Below are 20123 nucleotides of genomic sequence, written 5' to 3' on the forward strand. Positions count from 1 at the left end.
CCTACTTAAATCATTCCATGATTGTGATTGTTTAAGACAATAGCAACGTTAGCTTTTCTTGCTGCTTTACATATTTTGAGTAATTTTCACCTTGAGTTACTCTTGAGTGATTTTCATAGCCACAGACAAATACTGTTACTGTATCTCTGTACAGACAAGTACTGTTACAGTATCTCTGTTGTTTTATTTCTTCCAAAGTCCTACCTTCTCTGTAACAGCACCGTGAGGTGCAACGCAGTGTGTCTTGATGGCTACCGCTGTGCTTAGCAAAGCGCTAATAAACACCTTCACGATGCAACCTACCGGTGCCCTCAGTTGGATGCCTTTGTACTTCCTGCAGCGCGCCCCGGAGGAGCAGAACACTGCTTTTCTCCGGCCGTTTCCCAGTCGCTCAACGTCCCTTTGCGGCCGCCTTGTCAGCAGGTTTTCTGACGGCAGTTCTCGCTTCTGTTCCAACCGTGCCAACAGCGCCAGTTTTCACGCGGGCTGGACAGCACGAGTGACAGTGTTCCTTGATAGCTGTTCCCAGGACAGCTCTATTAGCACTCTGGCACCGGCAGAAGCGCTAAGCGCAGCAACAAAAGATTCACCACTTCTTCCCACACGAAGACCTCATCCACCCGTCGAGGCCCGCTGCCCAAAGGCGCAGCCGCCCGCAGCGCGCCGAGGACGGGTAGCCCCGCCCCTCCCGTGACGTCACGGCGGCCGGGCGCCCATTGGCTGCCGTGGGTGTCGCAGCCGCTTTTCCCCGTCGCCGTTTGAAACTCGCCCCAAAATGGCTGCGGCGAGGAGCGGGGCTGAGGCGGCGGCGGCCAGGCTGGAGGGGGCGGGGGAAGAGGAGGAGACGGAGACGGCGGCGGCGGCCGGGGAAAACGAGGTGGTGGATGGCGGCGGCGCTGCGGGCGGGGCGGCGGCCGCCGGCGGTGAGAGCGAGGAGGAAGAGGAGGAGGACGACGGCGACGACGACGACGAGGACGACGACGACGACGACGACGAAAACGAGGACGAGGACGTGTTCGAAGTGGAGAAGATCCTCGACATGAAGACCGAGGGGGTGAGCGCGCGGCGCCGTCTCCCGTCACCGCTCGCCGCCCTCCGGGGGCCGCGGCGGCACCGGGAACGGCTGCTGGGCCCTCCGGCGGCGGGAGGGCGGCACCGGGCCGCGGAAAGCGGCGGCCCCGGCGCGGGTTCGGGTTCCGACCTCGGCTACGCCCCCGTGCCGCGTGCGGGATCGCCGGGCGCCGCCGTGCAGAGCTCGGGCGTTACTCGGCCCTGCTCGGGCGGCTGGCTCCGCGGCGCGTCTTCCCGCCTCGGCCGAAAGAGCGGTCGAACCCCGCGTCTCTTCTCAAACTTCTTTTTGTCGGCGGCGCGAAGCTGTGCGCTGCGCTGTGCCCGAGCTGCGGCGGTGCCGGGCTGGGCAGTGCGGCTGTGGAAGGGCCGCTCCGAGCAGGCGGACCTTCTCCGGCTGAAATAAGGCTGCGGTGGCCTCCAGGCTCTGTTAGGCAGAACTCTCTTGCCTTCTCTCGTTCCGCTGAGAGCAGCCTGCATGTTTTCATACGAGTCCTTCACCGAATCACTGAGGTTGGCAAAGATCTCTAAGATCACCCTGTCCAACCGTCAGCCCGTGCCCGCCGACCGCATCCCTCAGTGCTGCATCCACACGTTTCTGGAGCACCTCCAGAATGGAGACTGCACGGCACCTCCCTGGGCCGCCTGTGCCACTGCCTCACTGCTCCTCCTGAGAAGTTCCTAACATACAACCCGAACCTCCCCTGGTGCAGCTTAATGCCATTCCTTCTGGTGCTGTCGCTGTTATCCAGTGGCCGATTGGCTGAGATTCCTCCCATCTCACCACAGCCTCCTTTCAGGCAGTTGCAGAGGGCAGTAAGGTCTCCCCTGAGCCTCTTCCAGGCTGAACAATCCCAGTTCCCTCAGCTGCTCCCCATAAGCCTTGTGCTCCAGACCCCTCACAGCTCTGTTGCCCTTCTCTGGATGTGCTCCAGGGCCTCAGTGTCTTTCAGAAATTCTCTAAATTTCACAAGCAAAAAAATAACAAACACAGCTTTTTAAAAACAATTTTTGTTTTTTCTACTTGTTTATTTTAAGTAGCTCATATTTTGGTGCTAGGCTTCAGTCAGAATCACACGGGTGTGGAAGTCCACCTGCTCCCTGTGGAGCATCAGAGATACAAGGCACTGATGTTGAGGAGTCTTCAAATGAAGAATTGCTTTATGTATTTATGATGCTGGAGTGGCTTAGTTGTATCTTGGCTGAAATGTCTGTGGCTTGAGAGTATTATGCTGTGGAGGTATGAGGTGTTAGCCAAAGTAGTTAATCTGTCCTGAAAGCACAAGCACTTTTCTTACAGTTGGGATCTGAAAATCAGTCTCCTTGGGGAGGAGGATCATGCTCTGCACACACTTATGAAGAGCACTAGAATATCTCAGGGAGCTGATCCTGCCCCTCTGCTCTGTGCTGATGAGGCCTCACCTGCAGTACTGCGCCCAGAAGTGGAGTCCTCAGTACAGGAGAGACATGGACCTGTTGGGGCACATCCAGAGGAGGGCCAAAAAATGATCCATGGGATGGAACACCTCCCTATGAGAACGGGCTGAGAGAGCTGGGGCTGTTCAGCCTGGAGAAGTCTCCCGGGTGACCTGAGAGGAGCCTTTCAGTATCTAAAGGGAAGATACAGTAAAAAACAGGACAGACTTTAGCAGGGTCTATAGTGATAGGACATGGGGAAATGGTTTCAAACTAAAAGAGAGGAGATGTAGATTAGATAAAAGGAAGAAGTTTTCTACAATAAGGGTGGTGAGGCGCAGGCACAGGTTGCCCAGAGAGGTGGTGGATCCATGGAGATGTTCAGGGTTGGGCTGGACAGGGCTCTGAGCAGCCTGATGGAGCTGTAGGTGTCCCTGTTTGTTGCAGGGGGATTGGGTTAGATGGCCTTTAGAGGGTCCCCTCCAACTCAAACAATTCTGTGATTCTGTGTATATACTGAGTAACATCTCCTAGATCAATCTGTGCTGTGTACAGGCCAGCAGCAGCTGCTCTGTGCACACGAGGTTGGAGCACGTGGCCACACAGGACATTTATTTGCCCAACGTGTGTTGGTCCTGGGGGCTGTGGTTGCTCCAGACCCTTTCTGTGGCTCTCAAATGGGGCTCTCACTGTGCTCCTGTGCTACAGACATGCAGGGCATAGCAGGTAATCATTCAAGCCTGAAAGGAATGGAAAAAGCTGTATGCTGCATTTGATGGGGTGTAGTATGTGCAGTCAGCTTTAGGCTGATGCTTTTCAGGTGCTTTTCAAAGCTGGAACAGATGCACAGAGCTGTCAAGACAGGCTCTGGGCTCCCATGCTACATCTGCAGCTGTGGGAACTGAAGGGTGCTGCATAGAGAAGCTCCTGTCAGTTCCCCTGCTGATACTCTGTCCTGGCAGTGATGGGTGGGTGGGAGAGACAGTGCTCTGGGGATGAGTCTGTGCTGGGGAGCTGCCTGCTGGCAGGTGAACATGGGCTTGTCCTGATCCAGGAAAATGGCAACAGAAATTCCAAGTGTTTCAAAAGCTGCTGTATTGCATTAAAATCCCACTGAAGTGACAGGCTGCAAGGCACAGGGTGACATTCCCCCTGGATTTGGGGAACGTTGACTCTGTTCTTTAGTGAGCCAAAGGCACTGTTATTATGCTTCTCCAGAGGCATTCTGGTTAACGCTTAGGATAATTTCTTTTTAGAAAATAAGTTCTGGGATGGTTTTGCTACCTTGTGTTTACTATTACGTGTTTAATGGAAAACAGATTTATCTTCTGAACTTTGCTGCTGGTCACTGTCATACCTCTGTTTAACGAGGCTCATGGTCAGTGCAGGAAGGTGACCACACTGACTCCATAAGGTGCATCTCTGCCATTCAGTGAAGGCTGCTGCAGAAGGCACAGAGCGCTGATGCCTGGCTGCGGCAGGCTGTGCGCCCAGCAGGCCTAAAGGCTGGCATCTCAGCAGAGGAAGGAGTTCACCCTGAGGAACGAGAGATTTGGGCCGTTCAATTTATTTAGGAGAAAATCAAGAGATAGCTTAGTGAAAAGCTTTCCTCATTACCCCCACCTTTTTTTTTTTTCTCCTTTTTTTCCCTTTTTTCTCCTCCGTAATGCTAACAGACTTCTATTCTGGTGAAATTACTTAGGATGAAACCACGATGACAGTTCAGATACTGTTGAAAGAATTGATCTGGGGCTGCAATTACAGTCTTGTACCAATAAGTTTGTAACTCAGCGATGCAAGTACTCAAGTTTTGTCTAAATCTACATTTGACTTGATCTCATTGAAGGGCTCTCATTTCTCACTGTTGGTACTGCAGTTTATCAAAAGTGGCATTGATTGTGAATCTAATAGATTATAAATTCCAATTTAGAGCTGAGTGAGAGTGAGCAGTGCTGCTGTATTACAAATTTTAAGGTTTGAAATCCTCCTCTTCACCAAAGAGAAGGCACAGGAATTGAGTGGACGGAGTAATGCTGTGCTGTAACACGTTCAGCGTTTGGTTCTTTTCTTACAGGGTGTAATTCTGTACAAAGTCCGGTGGAAGGGCTATACCTCTGATGACGATACCTGGGAACCAGAGGTTCATTTGGAAGACTGCGAAGAGGTGCTGTTTGAATTCAGAAGAAAGCTGGTGGACACCAAGCCAAAGCCTTTGAAAAAGGACTTTCAGGTGTGTTTCTCCTGCTGTCGTCCTCGGTAGAAGACAAACTGCCTGCCTGGGCTTTTCTAATGGCGGGCATGGGAGTGCAGGATGTTTGGGATATGGAAGTGATGACTTGGATGATCTTTGATCTGAGAGCTTTTTCTTCCAGCAGACCTCAGCTATTATTGCTGTTGTGTGGTTAAGGAGCTTTTTCGAATTGACAATTCAAAATCATAGAGTCTGAATCCATTTAATATGGCAAATTTAATATGGCTTCATTAGATGTATGGTTATTTTAGTTATTTTTTGACAACAAAAGCAAGCTCCTTTTCCTGCTCACAGGCTTATTAGCACTGAAGCTGGATCTGCTCTTTTCATCCTCCTTGAAGCAGATTAACTTAATGGTTAAAAAGCAGTAATTCATCAGATAAGAAAAAAACAGACAACTCTATTGAAGGAAGGCAATTTTCCCTTGTTTGTTTCTGTTTAACTGCTCAGTCATTTTCAAAATCCTATGTGAGAACCATTTTTGAAAGCTGGTACCTTGTTTGTGAGAAATCCATACATAAATTTTGCAAAATCAAGGCAACTGGTTTTGGTGTAAAAGAGTTGGAATTTAGTTTGGTTCCGGAATCGAGCTGCTGGGCATCCAGTTGGTTTGCTTTGCTTCTTTGGATGTTGATTCTCTTTCAGGTAGCTAGTAATGTGATGTAATGTAAGAAAGTGAGTTAGAATTGTGCTTACAAACTTTGTTTTGGCTGCAGGGGATGTTTAGAAACAGTTCTCTTTTCCCACACACAAGCACTGCTGTTTTTGTACGGCTTGCATTCAGGCATTCAAGTGATACAGTTTAATGGGGAAGTAAATATTTTCTTTTTTTTCCCCCCCCTACATTTTAGAAATTTTCTCTAGATGATGATGTGTTTGAAGCAGAATCTGATAGTGATGAGCAAAGCGAAACAAAAGAGGATGTTTCACCAAAGAAGAAAAAGAAAAAGTCAAGAGAAGGAGAAGATAGAAGTGCGGATGACCTGAAGAAGAAAAAGTCAAAGTCTGCAAAAGTCAAAGAGAAACCCAGGATAGAATGTGAACGTTCCTCAGATACTTTGGGGTTGGATTCAAAACCCAAAAAAAGGACTTCAGAAACAAAGGAAGATTCAAAGGATCCAAAGAAGCAAAGGAAAGAAGATACTAAAGAAGTAAAGAAAAAGAAGGGGGAAGTTAAAGATGTAAAAATAAAAACTAAAGAAGATTCTAAAGAAAGTAAAAAATCACGGAAGGAGAAGCAAGGAGATGCTCAGTTTGACACAGAGCCGAGCACTTCAGACGATGCACTTTTTCAGGAGGTTGATAATGAAAATCCACGCTTACGCTCTGAAAATAAAGAGGAGGAACAACAAGTAAAGTGTGAAAAAGAGAGGTCGGAAGAAGAAATTGCTGAAAAAGATTGCATTGCTGACAGACAGCTTGATGGATCAGCAAGTAATGAAGATGATAGTGTGGAGGTTAAGGCTAAAAGAAAGAAGAAAAAAAATCAGAAAATGGAAGATTACAAAGAGGAGGGTAGAAAAGTGGAAATCAAAGATACGGGTTTGGAGAAGAAAAGCATTCTCAAAAAGCAGAAAAGTCAAGAAAAAGTGAAAGTGGTGGCTGCAGAGTTGGAGAAAGTGTCAGCTGCGCCCCTGTTGGCACAGAAGGCTGTAAAGGTGAGCGCTGAGGAGACAGGGCGCAGATCCATGGAGGCAGGAGAGGAGGTGAGCAGTATGAGGACATTGGGGAGCGCTGGGGAGGGGGTTCAGATCAAACACAGCTCAGGCAGAGGTGCCTGAAAAGGCTGCTGTTTATGATGGCAAATGGAAACATAACAGTCTGAAGGTTAATGGATGGATAAAGCAAATGAAAGGTGCACTGCAGGGTCTACAGGCAGGATGGAAGAACTGGATTTCGAACACTAGAAAGAGGGGAGTGCTTTGGGACAGGGGAGTGTCTTTTAGGTATGAAAGTGTGAATCTCTCCTTTGCTATGTGTATGTACTTAAAATGAAAACTTCTGTTCCACAGATGCATGTTGTCCTTTTTAGCCTCTTCTTTATCCCACCCTTGACAGCTGCCTCAGTTTGGCTTTTGTCTGCTTGCATAGTAAGGCATTCAGTCTTCTAGAAGCTATCCAACTGCACAGTGGAGTATACTTCTGCACTTGATTTCTCTCAGAAGCCAGCCTCTTGGTTAGACTGGGTGTGTTAGTGGCTTCAGAAGAACTGGAATGCTGAAATTGCTCCTGAGCCCAAATTGGTGGCCCTGCCTGCGGCAGGGAGCTGGAGCTTGATGATCCTTGAGGTCCTTCCAACCCAAGCCTTTCTGTGATCTCCCAGATAATTGCCCAGCTTGTCTTGTCTTGTTGGAATTCCTGTGCTGCTTTCAGGAGATTCTGAGTTGCCCAACTTGGTGACACATTAATTACAAATGCTGTGTCCCTTCTAACAGATGAGCTGATGAAATACTCATATACTATTTAATTTCTGCTATTAAATGCAATAATATTTTAAGGAAAACAAGAAGATAAAATAATTTTTTTTAAATGTAATTGTGTATGTGAAGAATAAAGGAGTATCTCTAGAATGTTTATGAGGAAAATCTGCTTTTGGAGAATATATTTTTCAGCTTCTTTAGACTATTCTGATACAGTTTGTAGTTTGTAAAGAAGAATTATTGGCTGCCCGGAGAAACTCCTTCCTGATTTGTAACTGGGCTGCAGCCACGGTACCCTGGTGCTTATTGGATTATGTCCCACTGCTTCTGAGGCCATAATTCTGTGGTGACAAGTGTCTTTTTTTCTAGGTTCAGCTGCAGTCCTCTGAGACTGTTGTCTGTATGGGGTAGGCACCTTAACATAAGCACGTTGATTTGTTTTGGACAGAGAATAGCAATACTGCATGGAGTAACCTCAGAGCTGAGCTACACAAAGTACTCTTTGTGGGAGCTTAGTGGTGAAAGCTCTTCTAAACAAGGTTAAGCAATAGCTGTGGGGCATAGCTGGTTTCACACAGCTATTTAGCTCATTTTCTTTGCAGTTGTAACTAACTGAAATGGCATGGCTCTTCATTACTCCAAGTATTTTCTCATAGTTTGAGGCCATAGCATTCATAAGAGAGCAGCATCAGATAATCACATACATCCTCAGAATTCTGTTTATTACCAACAGTGTACAAACCCCGTCACCACAAATATGAAGAGATCAGCAGCAGGGGGAAGGTTGATTTTCTTACTGCTCTTCAGCCAACACCCTCACTAGGTGTAGCTTGGAAGGCATTCTGCTTTTTGCTGTCCATCTCCTGCATGCTGAAGTGGTGGTGCCTGCATCTGGCCACAGCACCTGTGGGACTCTGCGTGTGTGGGCTCAGTGCACAGCTTTGGGGTTTGCTGTGTGTCATGAAGTTGCGGGCCCAGCATATCGTTCTTTTGAAAATAAGGCACAGCCTTTGTTTCAGCTGCCTGACTCTTCTCTGATTACAGAACACTGTCATGTCAATCTGTGGAACAGTATTCTCTGTTTGGAGTCATTTTGTATGATGAACCCTTTCTTCCCTGTGATTTACCTTCTAAAAATAAACGTGCAGGTACACTGTGCATCTCATCAACATCAGGAAATCTGGAACAGAACTCACGTTTTTTAACAGCCCTTGTGCTTAGCAGTATCTGGTAATCTTGTCAGTTGTTTGCTCCTACTATGGGCACCTGCCTGGAATGATGTCTGTCACCCAAAGGCAGAGTTTTGAGGGGAGAGAAGGAAGGCTTCATGAGGTGCTGAATTCATTTAGTTTTTTACCTTTCTAAGAAATGGTGCCATTAGTGATTCTGTGATCACTTAAGGACTTGAGTGTTTATTTGTGCCTCTTTGAGTTGTAGTCTCCTTATTCGGTAGCTTGGGATTTCAGCTGTCGTATCTCAGTTTTAGTAGAGAGAACACTTCTAAGGGAGGGTTCTGGTTTCTGCTTGCTTTGGATGTGAATGACACACCAGCTAACATTTCAGACTCGGAATATTAAATACAGTGGTTTCCTGGTGTGTTTTGTCTTTGCTATGTGTCATTTTAGGAAATGGTAACACAGCCTAATTGTAAATGTATGCTGGTTTTGATATGTGTGAGTGCCTCACGTGGCTGGCATGCTACAGAGCTCAAACTGAAGTTCCCTAATTTGGAAGATCTTTTCCTCTTAGTGAAGAAGCTTTCCCAGAGCAGCTCCTGTCTCACCCATTTAATTCTTTTCTTAGGATTGTGTCTGTGAGTCTGTTGTCTGTAAGATTTCAGTAGTGTTATTTTCCACTTTCTCCATACCGCTCTCATTTGATCCTTTTTCTTAATAACAGGAGAAAGAAATAAAGAAAACTGAAATGAAAGAAAAATCTGTAAAAAAAGAGTCTGAAAAAGAAGAAAAGAGCAGAAAAGAACAGAAGGTCCTAAAAAGTAAGTGTTAGTTGCTGAAAAGAGAAAGGGAGCACCTTTCAAGGCATTCTCCTCTTATTCCTATAAGGGCAGATACAGAGCAGCATTTCTAATACATGCTAGAAAAGCAGTTTCTTTTAAGAAATGAAAGCCAGCTTTTTTATGACTTTGCGAGAAGGCTGCCTGAGGCATGAAAGTTTGTAATGCCTGTAATGTTTTTATAGACAAGTCAAGATTTTGCCCTTTTTCATTTAGTATTGTTAACTACGTCGCTTTATCACACCAGTGACAATGGTCTTTTGGGGGTGAATTCATCCAACTATTGTCTATTTCCAGAAGCATTTTGATATCATTATAAATACACACTTTGTATTTCTGGAGTTAGCTGGTAGAGGTTCACTTCAGGCAAACTTTATGCCTCTTGCTTTAGCTGCTGTAATGGGATACTGTACAAACCTTAAAAAAACACAAGGTGACTTGAAACATGAAAGGTCTGGGTTGGACTTCTGTTGTTAGTTGTGTGATGGGGTATTAATGTTAGCACTCTTGATCTCAGGAGAATTCTGAGTGAATTTTCTCCTTTTGGCATTCTGAATGGGCATAGGAAGAGCCATGGTGCTTCAAAAGCTATTGGCAGAGAAACAGCTTTCACTTAAAGGACGGTAGATGCTAACAGCTCAAGAAAAGTAGCCAGCAGATGATTAATTCCTGCTCTGTATAGAGCACGTGGTTGTCACCGGTACTGAAACATTTTTTCAAAGAGGTAATGCATAATTCTAAATTAAATTTCTTAAGAAGGTAATACTAAGTAGAAAGCAGTCAGAGCCCAGACTTACCAGGGTCACTGAAGGTGAACTAGCTGTCCCCGATTTTGGCTTTTTTTTAAGCTTGCTCCTGTGCTTCAGCAGTGATGTGATTAACTTAGGAAGAGAGAATAGATCTTTACTAAATGGACTCTGGTCACTTATTTAAACTTTCTTATGTAAAAGCCTTTAGTGGCTCAAGAAGTCATTCTTGGTAACTGTCTTAATGTTCTAGGCTATAAGGACATCAAAAGTGCACTTGACATGTGTAATGTAGCTTCAGAAGAAAAAAAGGAATGCTCTGAGAATAACTGCAAAAAAGAAGAACCCTCACTAGAATGTAAATTCATAGAAGAATTAAAATTAAAAGACAGCAAAGTGCACAAGGAGAGGAGGATAAAAGATGAAGCAGAAACATGGAATTACGTTGCTGCAGGAGGTGGTCGAGAAGCAGTGGATGTGTGTCAAATGGAGAACTCTGGTGAGCTGCAGAACCAAACCTAGGAGAAAGATGAGCGCTTGCATTTAATACTAACTCCATTCCTGCTTGCATCTTTTAATGCTCCAGTTCTTACTTACCAAGAGGCTGAACCAGTATTTTCTTTTGAAACTCTTGCTGATTTTTGAGCCTATCAGCGTGTTCCCGGTATATTTCTGCTGTTACAGTTATGCAGTGTTTGCCATCTCTGATCGCTTTAGCCTAATGTCGTGGAACAAACAAGTGGCTTCTTTCAAGTAAAAGCCTTTTTTGTGCTTGCAACACAGCTTTCATTGTTTGGAATCATTTCATGTTGGGTTCCAAAGTCTGTTTGAATGAAAAATAGTATGTTGTGCTGCTGACTGCTGAAGTAATGGCAAGCAGTGAATGATTTTGTAATTTGTAAGTTGTTACTTATTTTATTGTTTTCTTTTATAAATATGATAGATGGCAAGCAACAAGTTTTGAGTTTGGGTATGGATATGCAGTTAGAATGGCTAACACTAGAAGACTTTCAGAAGCATCTCGATGGAGAAGATGAGAATCACATCTCAGCAGAACCAGTATCCAGTAGTAAGTAGTTGTTGGGAGGACTGGACTTTCCAGCATCTCAAAGTGAGATGTGCTTCACCTGCATTAAATTTATTTTCTAGCACTCCTGAGGGATGCTGTCAAAAGTGGAGATTATATGACAGTAAAGATGGCACTTTCTTCAAGCGAGGAATATAATCTGGATCAAGAGGTAACTTTTCCATAATAGAGTTAGTGAGTGGGGGAGTGTACAGATTTGGACTGTTTGAGAAGTTCTCTCTTGCTGACCAGTAGCAGATTTAATGCAAAAAGCACAGTGGGTGAAAGAGGAGCACAAAAGAAAAGGCATCAGTATTTGTTCCCTATTTCCTTGAAAGAAGTGAATTTTCATAGAAGCACCTTGCACCAAATTTGCCCATTTTTGAGAACTGAAGACTTTAAGGACTGTTCATCATGCTAGAACTTCTATTGCATGGTAGAACAGAAGATGCTGAGTGAAGTGTTGAGGCAAGCATGTGCTTTTTGAATTGTAGTGTGTGGTGGAAATGTAAAAGCGAGTGAGGGGAGAGTGGCTGCTCACAGAAATCTCTTCATATTTTCACTCAGGTATAATCCAAAAGCAGTGTTGTGCTAGCAGCTGGCTCGGGCCCTTGGGCTTTTTCTCCAGCATTTGCCAGTTTCTTTCTCCACTGTCTCGCTCTTTTCCCTGCTGCCGCATACCTTGCTGCCTCTTATTCTGGCTCATTCTGATTTCCTTTGTATTTCTGGAGCTCAGTGTGATGTTTGTGAGTAAGAGGAGTCTGTGGTGATGACAGTTTGTCAGTGTCTGGCAGCTGTGCGTGTGTGAAGAGGGGAGGAGAATCTTGTGAAACCTGTTGCTGTGTTTGCATTCTTTGCAGCTGTGATCTATCTTCAGATATTTGATTTTTATGGTGATGATTGATGTTGTTGCAGGATTCCAGTGGAATGACTCTAGTAATGCTTGCTGCTGCTGGTGGGCATGACGATCTCCTCCGGGTCCTAATCAGGAAGGGAGCTAAAGTTAATGGCAGGCAGAAAAATGGAACAACTGCATTGATACACGCAGCTGAAAAGGTTGGCTCGGTCACTGTCGTATTTGTAGTTCTTGACTCTTTTGTTTAAATTAAAAGTGGTATCCTGTTTTTTCCACCTCCTGTGGGCAATCCTTAAATAATTAGCAGGATACAGCAGGATGATGACCATCTCTGCATAGTATTGGTGGCTGTGGTTACTGTAGGCTAAATAAATTCTGTAGGTGATAGTAAAGCCTGTCTACGTAAGGAATGTCACAGGGCAACTTGGAAGGAAAGCTGATGCAAGAGCTATCTCTAAATTTCTCTTTCATGGGGCTGAAGTTCTTGCAGTAGAATTGCTTGTTTTCTTTGGATAGGCAGGATCCAGACTTGTGAAACTTGGAGACCAACTCTCTGATTAAGCAGAGTTTGCTAATTGAGAGCAGGGGAATAGAGGTAGTGACACTCTCTGCTCAGTCTAAGGTCGGCTTGACTTGACTGCTACGTTAAAGGATGTTTGGTGGTTTCAAGTCGGTTCACTTACTTTCCCAGGTAGAGGAGCTTTGTGGCCAAAAGGGAACTTGATTCCTGTTTGGCGATTAATGCAAACATACTGTTTGGGTTTGGGTCTTTTCCCCTGGGGTGTTATTACAAGGTTAAGTAAAAAGTAAGAATTGTAAATGCATGTGGCATTTGCCCCAGTCTGAATTGATCTTTATGAGCAATGAAAGAGAACAGCATCAATTCTGACATGCATCGTGCTTGTATTTTAAAATGAAAACTAAATATGTTATACCTGCTTATCTTGTGGTTTTGTTTTTGTTTTTTTTTTCTTAAAGAATTTTCTAACAACAGTAGCTATTCTTCTGGAGGCTGGAGCATTTGTGAACATGCAGCAGAGCAGCGGTGAAACTGCGTTAATGAAGGTAAACTCAGTTATTTATCCTCATGTGATTTAGTTTGCCAGTTATGTTGATTATTAATAGTGTATAGAAGACAGAAGTTTATTTTCAGAATTGATTTAGCTGGGAGATGTACTGCATTTGAAATACAAGTACTGCTCTCACTTACATGAGGCAGTGTTCTAGTAGTTTGTTTTTTTCTAACTTACTGTTGTATCTCAACAGTGCAATGCAGGGTTAAGTGTGGTTTGGTTTCTTCTGCTGCTTGGGTCAAAGAAATGTGGAGATGGTCCTGAAAGTGAAATAATGCCTGTCAGCAGGAAAATAAAAACTGCAGAGACAAAACCCACTGGAATATACTGTGATTGGCCTCTGTCTTCGCAGGAGAATGGTGTTCTGTCATTGTCGTTTGGTTGGTTGTCATGGTTGCTTTTTATTTTATTGTAATGGGAAAATTCTAAGACCCTTAAAGCAGTCTGTGCCCTTCTTAATAGGTTTTTGGTTTATATCCATTAATTCCGCCAAAGTTTGGTGTTCCTGGTGAACTTGCTGTGTTTTTTGAAGGCTGTTTAAGGCAGTTTGTTTACAGCAGAGATTACAAGAACTCTTCTGTTCCAGACATTGTGGTGTTATTTCTCTGTTAACCTGCCCAAGGCTGAGGGAATTCACGTCTTCTGTCAGAAAACAGTGACGCACTTGTGGTTTCCTCTGTCACTGACGTCCAAAATCTCTCCATTATTTGACCACCTCCATGAACCTCAGTTTTGACCTTCATAGTTTTTCAAGGGTATTTTCTTAGTGTTTGATGCCCTCTAATTGGAGCCCATGGAGCCTTACTGCACTTATTTGTTTTGCCGTGCAGATATGAAGAGTAGCGTCTTCGTTTCCAGTAAGTTACTAGAACAGGTTTAGCTGTGTCTCAATAAACGTACCATTGCATTTATCGGGACACTCTTACTTAACTGTAGGAGTTGGTTCTTACCTCTAAAAAGAGGGGGAAAAGTCTCAACAGTTCCTCTTTTTTTCTTCTTGTTTTATCTGTTAAGGGCGAATGTTGGTTTTGGTTTTGTTTGTTGATGGCAGATTATGGATTGAAAGAGTGCATATGAAAGTTCAGGTCTCAAACAAATGGCAGTTGATGACTTCGGAAAGGCTTAATAAGGATATTCTGTATTGAGGTACTTGGAAAGCAGTAAAGAGCATGCCTGCATTCTTCAAAACAAAGCTTTCTGTAGATTTTCCAGTGCCTTTTTCAAGTGTTCACCTAAACACCTGGGCATTCTTGCTGTAGGTAATGCTGACAGCTTTGGGCATGCGTGCAGTTGATACAGTGACTGTCTAACAAAGTGACAATGTGAGGCAAATTCCATTCCTTTTCTGAAGTAACATTTATACTGAAATTCCTAGAAACAGACACTTGGAAGTGTTCCTTCAGTCATTCTGAATGCTTCTACAGAAATCCATTTATTCAGACCAGCTTATAGGTAGTGTAATCTTGCAGATTAGATCTTTCCAAAGAACTCAGTTTTCTTTTAAACTAAGTCCATTTGGTCACCCCAGTGTTGCTTCTGTGGGATCAGGTGCATTGTGATTTGTTAGCATTCACCTGGCGATTGCTTACACTTGTTTTCTGAGTTGTAACTTAACTTTGGATTGAAGTGTGTTTCCGCAGTTCTGCTTTCTTCAGTGTCATGCTCTTCTTCAATGGGATTTGTGGTGTTGTCCATTCTCCCTTGTTGCTTGGCACAGGCATGTAAAAGAGGAAATTCGGACATTGTGCGACTTATGATTGAAAGCGGAGCGGACTGTAACATCTTGTCAAAGCATCAGAACAGTGCACTGCATTTTGCTAAGCAGTCTAACAATGTCCTGGTGTACGAACAGCTCAAGAGTCATTTGGAAACGTGAGTAAACTCTACTTGGAAGTTTGGCCTGGGGAAATGTGAATTAACTGCGTGTAATCATCTTGGGTTAAGCTGGGGAAGGGCAGAGGTTTGGGGGAGAAAGTATGGAAAGTATGAAGTATGCCAGTTCTTCCCTACCTTCTAAGAAGGAAATCACGGTATGTTGTATGGGAGCTGTTGAGTCACGGCCTGAACCACTGATTGATGACCGGAGGAAAGGAGCGGGTCAGCCATGGGAGCACAGGTGAAGGAAGCGGTGGAGCCTGGCTGCACCTCTCCTATACCCCATTTAAGGGCTGACTGCCACTGGGGAAAGATCTCTCTGCATATCCCTCCTCTGTGGGGTCTTTCCTACAAACCTAGATCTGTGGATACGGCTGAGTGTTCCTTCCCTGTTTGTTTCTTTTCCCATTTTCACCACGATAATCTTTGTAGCTGTAACATCAGCTGTAACATGTGTTCAGTTAGGTTTTTGAAGGCAACAGGAAGTATGCAGATAAAGTTTGGCACGTGCTGTTCAGTGAACTTAATCTTTCTTTCATTCACTGATGGTTTCTCCAGTTCATCTGCTATTTAAAATCTGCCACCAAATGTGTTTTGTAAGATCTTGAACGTATAACTTTACCAGTGAAATGTCGGCTGCTTACACAGGCAGCCCCCCTACCCTGCCAAATAGCCTCCACATCCCAAACTATCTGAATGATGGAAATGTTGCTTTTTTTAGGGATGTGGTTAGTGAGCATGGTGGTGATAGGCTGACAATTGCACTAGATGATCTTGGTCTTTTCCAACCTTATTGATCTGTGGTTTTAATAAAGCTTAATTTGGGAATTGCATTACACTAATAGTACAACCAGTAAAAAGAGTGATTTGTTCTACCCTGTACTTGCAGTCATTTTACTGGGGGGAAGCAGTCGCCTGTTCCCATTCAGCCAGCGGTGCCTACTGGTGTTCCAGCAACACCTTTCTACATAAGGAAGTATGTGGTTACTGAGACTTCTGGTGTCTGCTGTAGTGTCCTTGTCCACAAAAGTAAAACGCTGAGGTCTGACAGATGGAATTTCACAAACAGGTCTCTGAGAAAATGTTTTATTAACAAAATGTCTGGACCTGGGGCTCATCTGTGCATAAATGTAGGTGATAAAGTCCTGACAACTGGGAATGCAGAAAGGAGATCCGGAATCGTTCTTTGTGTAATCTCTCTTCAAGACTGTCTGCTGAAGTAATGGTTCTGTGTGAAGTACAGGCCTCGCTTGTTTCCTCATGTAGACTCTCAAGAGTAGCAGAAGATACCATCAGGGACTATTTTGAAGCTCGCCTTGTTTTGCTGGAGCCAGTCTTCCCAATTGCTTGTCACCGTCTCTGTGAAGGGCCAGACTTCTCCACAGACTTCAACTATAAACCCCCACAGAACGTGCCAGAAGGTAGGGATCTTGTGTTGGTTCTGCTTGTCTGTACTTTAAAAAAAAAAAAAAGCAAAATAGAAAATAGTGCGTTAAGAATCTGCCCTTTTAATTATCTGCTGTATGAAATGCATGACATGTTGTAATACAGTACGTGATATTAATGGTGCTCCCTATATTCAGGCTGTGGAGTGCAGGAGTAATATTTTCATGCAGTGTGGGTGAAATACTGCTTAAACTGGGATTTTGAGGTGTTTGTCCAGTTTTTATTTGGTTTATTCAGTTTATTCAGAGATGTAAACATCTTCTCATTTTTTTATGATACACTTTACTGAATTAGGAAGCATTATATAAATTTACATACTAAAATGGGGTACTTGTATCTATTGAATACTGTTGCTTCCTAAATTTCAGCGCAGTTCATAAACACCCATACTTGACTGAGCTTAGCACTCCCTACCAAGAGAAAAGATAAGCCAAAGTACACAATGTTCCCAAACTACAGATGCATCTGTTTTGCTTTCCTTTCTGATCCCTGCATAAGGTTTATTTTGCTGCCAAAACCCCTCAGCCTTGTGAGCAGCTCAGTTGTGTTCTCTGCTTGGGCTCACTGGCTTGGGAGATTGGATTTCTTTCTACATATTGCTTTGATGCTCCTTTGGAGCTTAATATTTACGCAGGCACTAAAGGTACCTCGCTGCTTGCATTCAGAAGTTTGGTGTTTGCAATTGTTCTAAATCATGGATCCCGTTTCAGCTTTGTGTGACTGAACTGCCTTCCCTTCTAGGATCTGGAATTCTTCTCTTTATTTTCCATGCAAATTTCTTCGGTAAAGAAGTCGTTGCTCGGCTCTGTGGACCATGCAGTGTACAAGCTGTGGTTTTAAATGACAAATTCCAGCTCCCTGTATTTTTGGTAAGCATTTTTCATATGACTAATTGGCTGTAAAACTGTCTGCAGAACAGCCTGGCAGATATTAGAGCCAGATGTTAGAGTTGGATTCTGAGTACTACAGTGGTGTCTTTTAATTTTGAAATGAAACTTAATATATATATATTTTACATGGAGAGGAGTGCACAGCCTGTAGGCAGTAGATTCCATAGAGTTAAATAAAAGGCAGGGCTGCAGCTGTGGGCCCCCTGCTCTGTGTGTCTATGCTGGAGCCCAGGTTGGGCGAGGGGGAGGCAGAGGGCCTTGCTATCCTGTGACTGTGTGATGCCAGAGCTGAGGCTTTGGGCAGAGAGATGACAATTCAGCACCTGAAGGAGTATCCTTTCCCCAGCTCATCTTGCTTCTCTGCCTTTTAACACAAATTCTTTAGTGTAATAATTTCAATGACCTTTCTCATTTATGAGTCATGTAAATTTATTGGTTTTTTCTATTAAATGTATCACTGTCCACACACTGAAGTCCTCTTGTTTTCTCTGTGATTCAGATTGCACTAAAAGTTCTATGCAATGTACACAACTTTTAAATATATATATGTATTTAAATTTGTATAAAATATATATATATATTTATTTAAATTTGCCCAAAAGCAACTGTAGTTTGTCATATTCTTTGACTCACACGGCACTTTGGACCATATCCTGCCATTAACTTTATCAATTCTCTTTTAGGACAGTCACTTTATTTATTCCTTCAGCCCAACTGCAGGCCTTAACAAGCTTTTTATCCGGCTAACAGAAGCTCCTACAGCCAAGGTACAAAATGCTTTCACTTGTGTATGCTGATCTGATGCCCCATCCCTGGAGGCATTCAAGGCCAGGCTGGATGTGGCTCTGGGCAGCCTGGTCTGGTGGTTGGTGACCCTGCACGTAGCAGGGGGTTGAAACTCGATGATCATTGGGGTCCTTTTCACGCAGACCATTCTATGATTCTGTGATCTGCTGTGCTATACCTCCTGTAATCTGTGTGCTTGCAGTTAAACATGCCATGTGCTTTGTTGGATGCTCCCATCTTCATGTCAAACCTGTGTTTGCTTTTACAGGTGAAGCTGCTAATAGGAGCATACAGAGTACAGCTGCAGTGACCTCACAGTTGCGAGCCTGTTGAGCGGCCTGACACCTCTGGGATGTACTTCTGAGTCCTCTGTTTAGAGACTGACAAAGCAGTTTGGAACTTTTTGGCACCACACTCTTAGTCCCAAGTTCCCATCTTCATGTTGTTCGTTGGCAGTCATACAGGAAAGTACGTGTTGGAGAGCAGCTGAATACGCTGTGCTGGTTGGGACAGGGTTGTCAGCTCTTTTTTGATTTGTACAGACATAGATGTAAGTATTTGTGCCAATACATACAATGCTGTCTTTCTTTAACTTGTTGAGTCCAGACTGCATATTTCAGCTTTTCCACAATGTGGAATGGTGCACACAAGAACTATTTAAGGTAACTAAATGAAATGTCTTGTTTTTTTTTAAATAGAAGGATCTTTTTCATTTGTAAACTACAGTTTTCTACTTACTCAAATAACTGAAATGTTTCAGTGTAAAATGCAGGACTGTTGTATTCTCAGAGCAGTGGGCAGGAATTACACCTGAAAGCCACTGCATCACTTAAGCATGAACTGCTGGGGATCACATTCTGGTTTGAAGCTCTTCCTGCAGTTGCTTCCTGGTGGGAGAGCAGGAGCAATTGCCTGTGTGAAAGCCCTGCGTGATTCCCTTTGAACAGACAGTTAGGTCTGCAGGAGTGAACAGGGACGTCCAGATAGGCTCAATGAGTAGAGCACTGTGGTCGGATTCCTAGTTACATCAGTGCTTTAAAACTAATCTTGTGCTAGAGAAGCAACTGATAGTTATACAGGCATCTTAACTTTGGAGTTGTTAGTCAAGTGGCATGTGAGAAAACAAATAGCTGGAACTAGCAAACCAGAAGATGTGTTAACTGCTACCTTAACTGTGGGCAGTGCTTTCCTAGGTGGCTAAAAGGTACAGAGGAGTTCAGATGTTCTCATCCTGACTGCTGAGAACAGGTGCTGCCCTCATTCAGAAGTCAGATCCTGTGTGCAAAGAGCTGCTACCTATCTATCTTTTTATTTCTCTAAGTAAGTGACCATTTTATCAGATGACAGCAGTTCTGCAATGGTTCTGTGCTGTAACATACAAATGTAATACTTCTGCCTGAAGTAGAGTATTTTTCTTTGTAAATTAAACAACATCTTGAAAAGTAAAGGAAAGAAAGATTGTGCCTTTGCTCTTCTGGTTGCCACAAGTAGTTTACATGACACTATGTGCCTATATTGCTTAAGAAACTATTGGGGATAAATAATGTATTTGCACCATTTTGATGGTGAGCACTCAGTTGTACCCTTTTAAGAACTGTGACTTTATATTAAAACGTTCAGCTTACCACTTTTAAGTTCTGGTTCTTGCAAGTTTAAAACTTTGATACTAAGAGATGCCGAATCTTAGTAATGAAGCACACTATCATCTATCTCAGTTCTGTGGAACGTTACATTTTCTGTGTAAAACTACACCAGCACCATGATATGCTCATTTCTGGTGTCATTCAAGGTAGTCAATCAAGCAGATTGATGGATGTGTTAACAAGTCTGAATTTAGAATAGATTTTTGTCTCTCTGAAACCTGTGATACCTCCCTCTCCTATGCATAAACACTGCAGTGCACAGAAAGCACTGGCTGAGAATCAGGACCGTCCCTACCAGCAGCTGCTGGTTTTCTTCTGAATTTCAAAGTGTAGGTATTAGGAAATGGTCATTCAAGATGAATGTGGATAGGAGATGTTCTTCAGCATTTCCTTAGGGTGGAGTGACAGCTTTCCTGTAGTTACTGTTTCCTTGGCTGTCCCTGCATTGTGTGCTTAGGAGTACATGTGTACAGTGTGCCTCTGGGAGGGGGCTGAGCTCTGAAGGACTGTGCAGGTGGGCCCAAAAAGGTTCTGAAGAGGTGTCTGGGTAATTATCTCAAAGCAGTGCAGAAC

At 43.8% G+C, this 20123-nt stretch overlaps 1 protein-coding gene across 1 annotated transcript; it reads left to right on the forward strand.

Annotated features, from left to right (window-relative positions):
• Positions 1 to 775: 775 nt before the first annotated feature.
• MPHOSPH8 (M-phase phosphoprotein 8) lies at positions 776 to 18217 on the forward strand (the record flags this gene model as incomplete). Its single annotated transcript, XM_079549120.1, has 14 exons — positions 776 to 1054; positions 4559 to 4714; positions 5587 to 6441; positions 9055 to 9151; positions 10169 to 10414; positions 10859 to 10984; positions 11065 to 11153; positions 11897 to 12037; positions 12816 to 12902; positions 14628 to 14782; positions 16052 to 16206; positions 16973 to 17100; positions 17805 to 17888; positions 18176 to 18217. The coding sequence occupies 14 exons, from the start codon at positions 776 to 778 to the stop codon at positions 18215 to 18217; spliced, it is 2640 nt and encodes an 879-aa protein (XP_079405246.1).
• Between the last annotated feature and the right edge of the window lie 1906 nt (positions 18218 to 20123).

The sequence above is a fragment of the Tetrao urogallus genome, assembly GCF_951394365.1.
Source record: "Tetrao urogallus genome assembly, chromosome: 1".
Taxonomy (NCBI): domain Eukaryota; kingdom Metazoa; phylum Chordata; class Aves; order Galliformes; family Phasianidae; genus Tetrao; species Tetrao urogallus.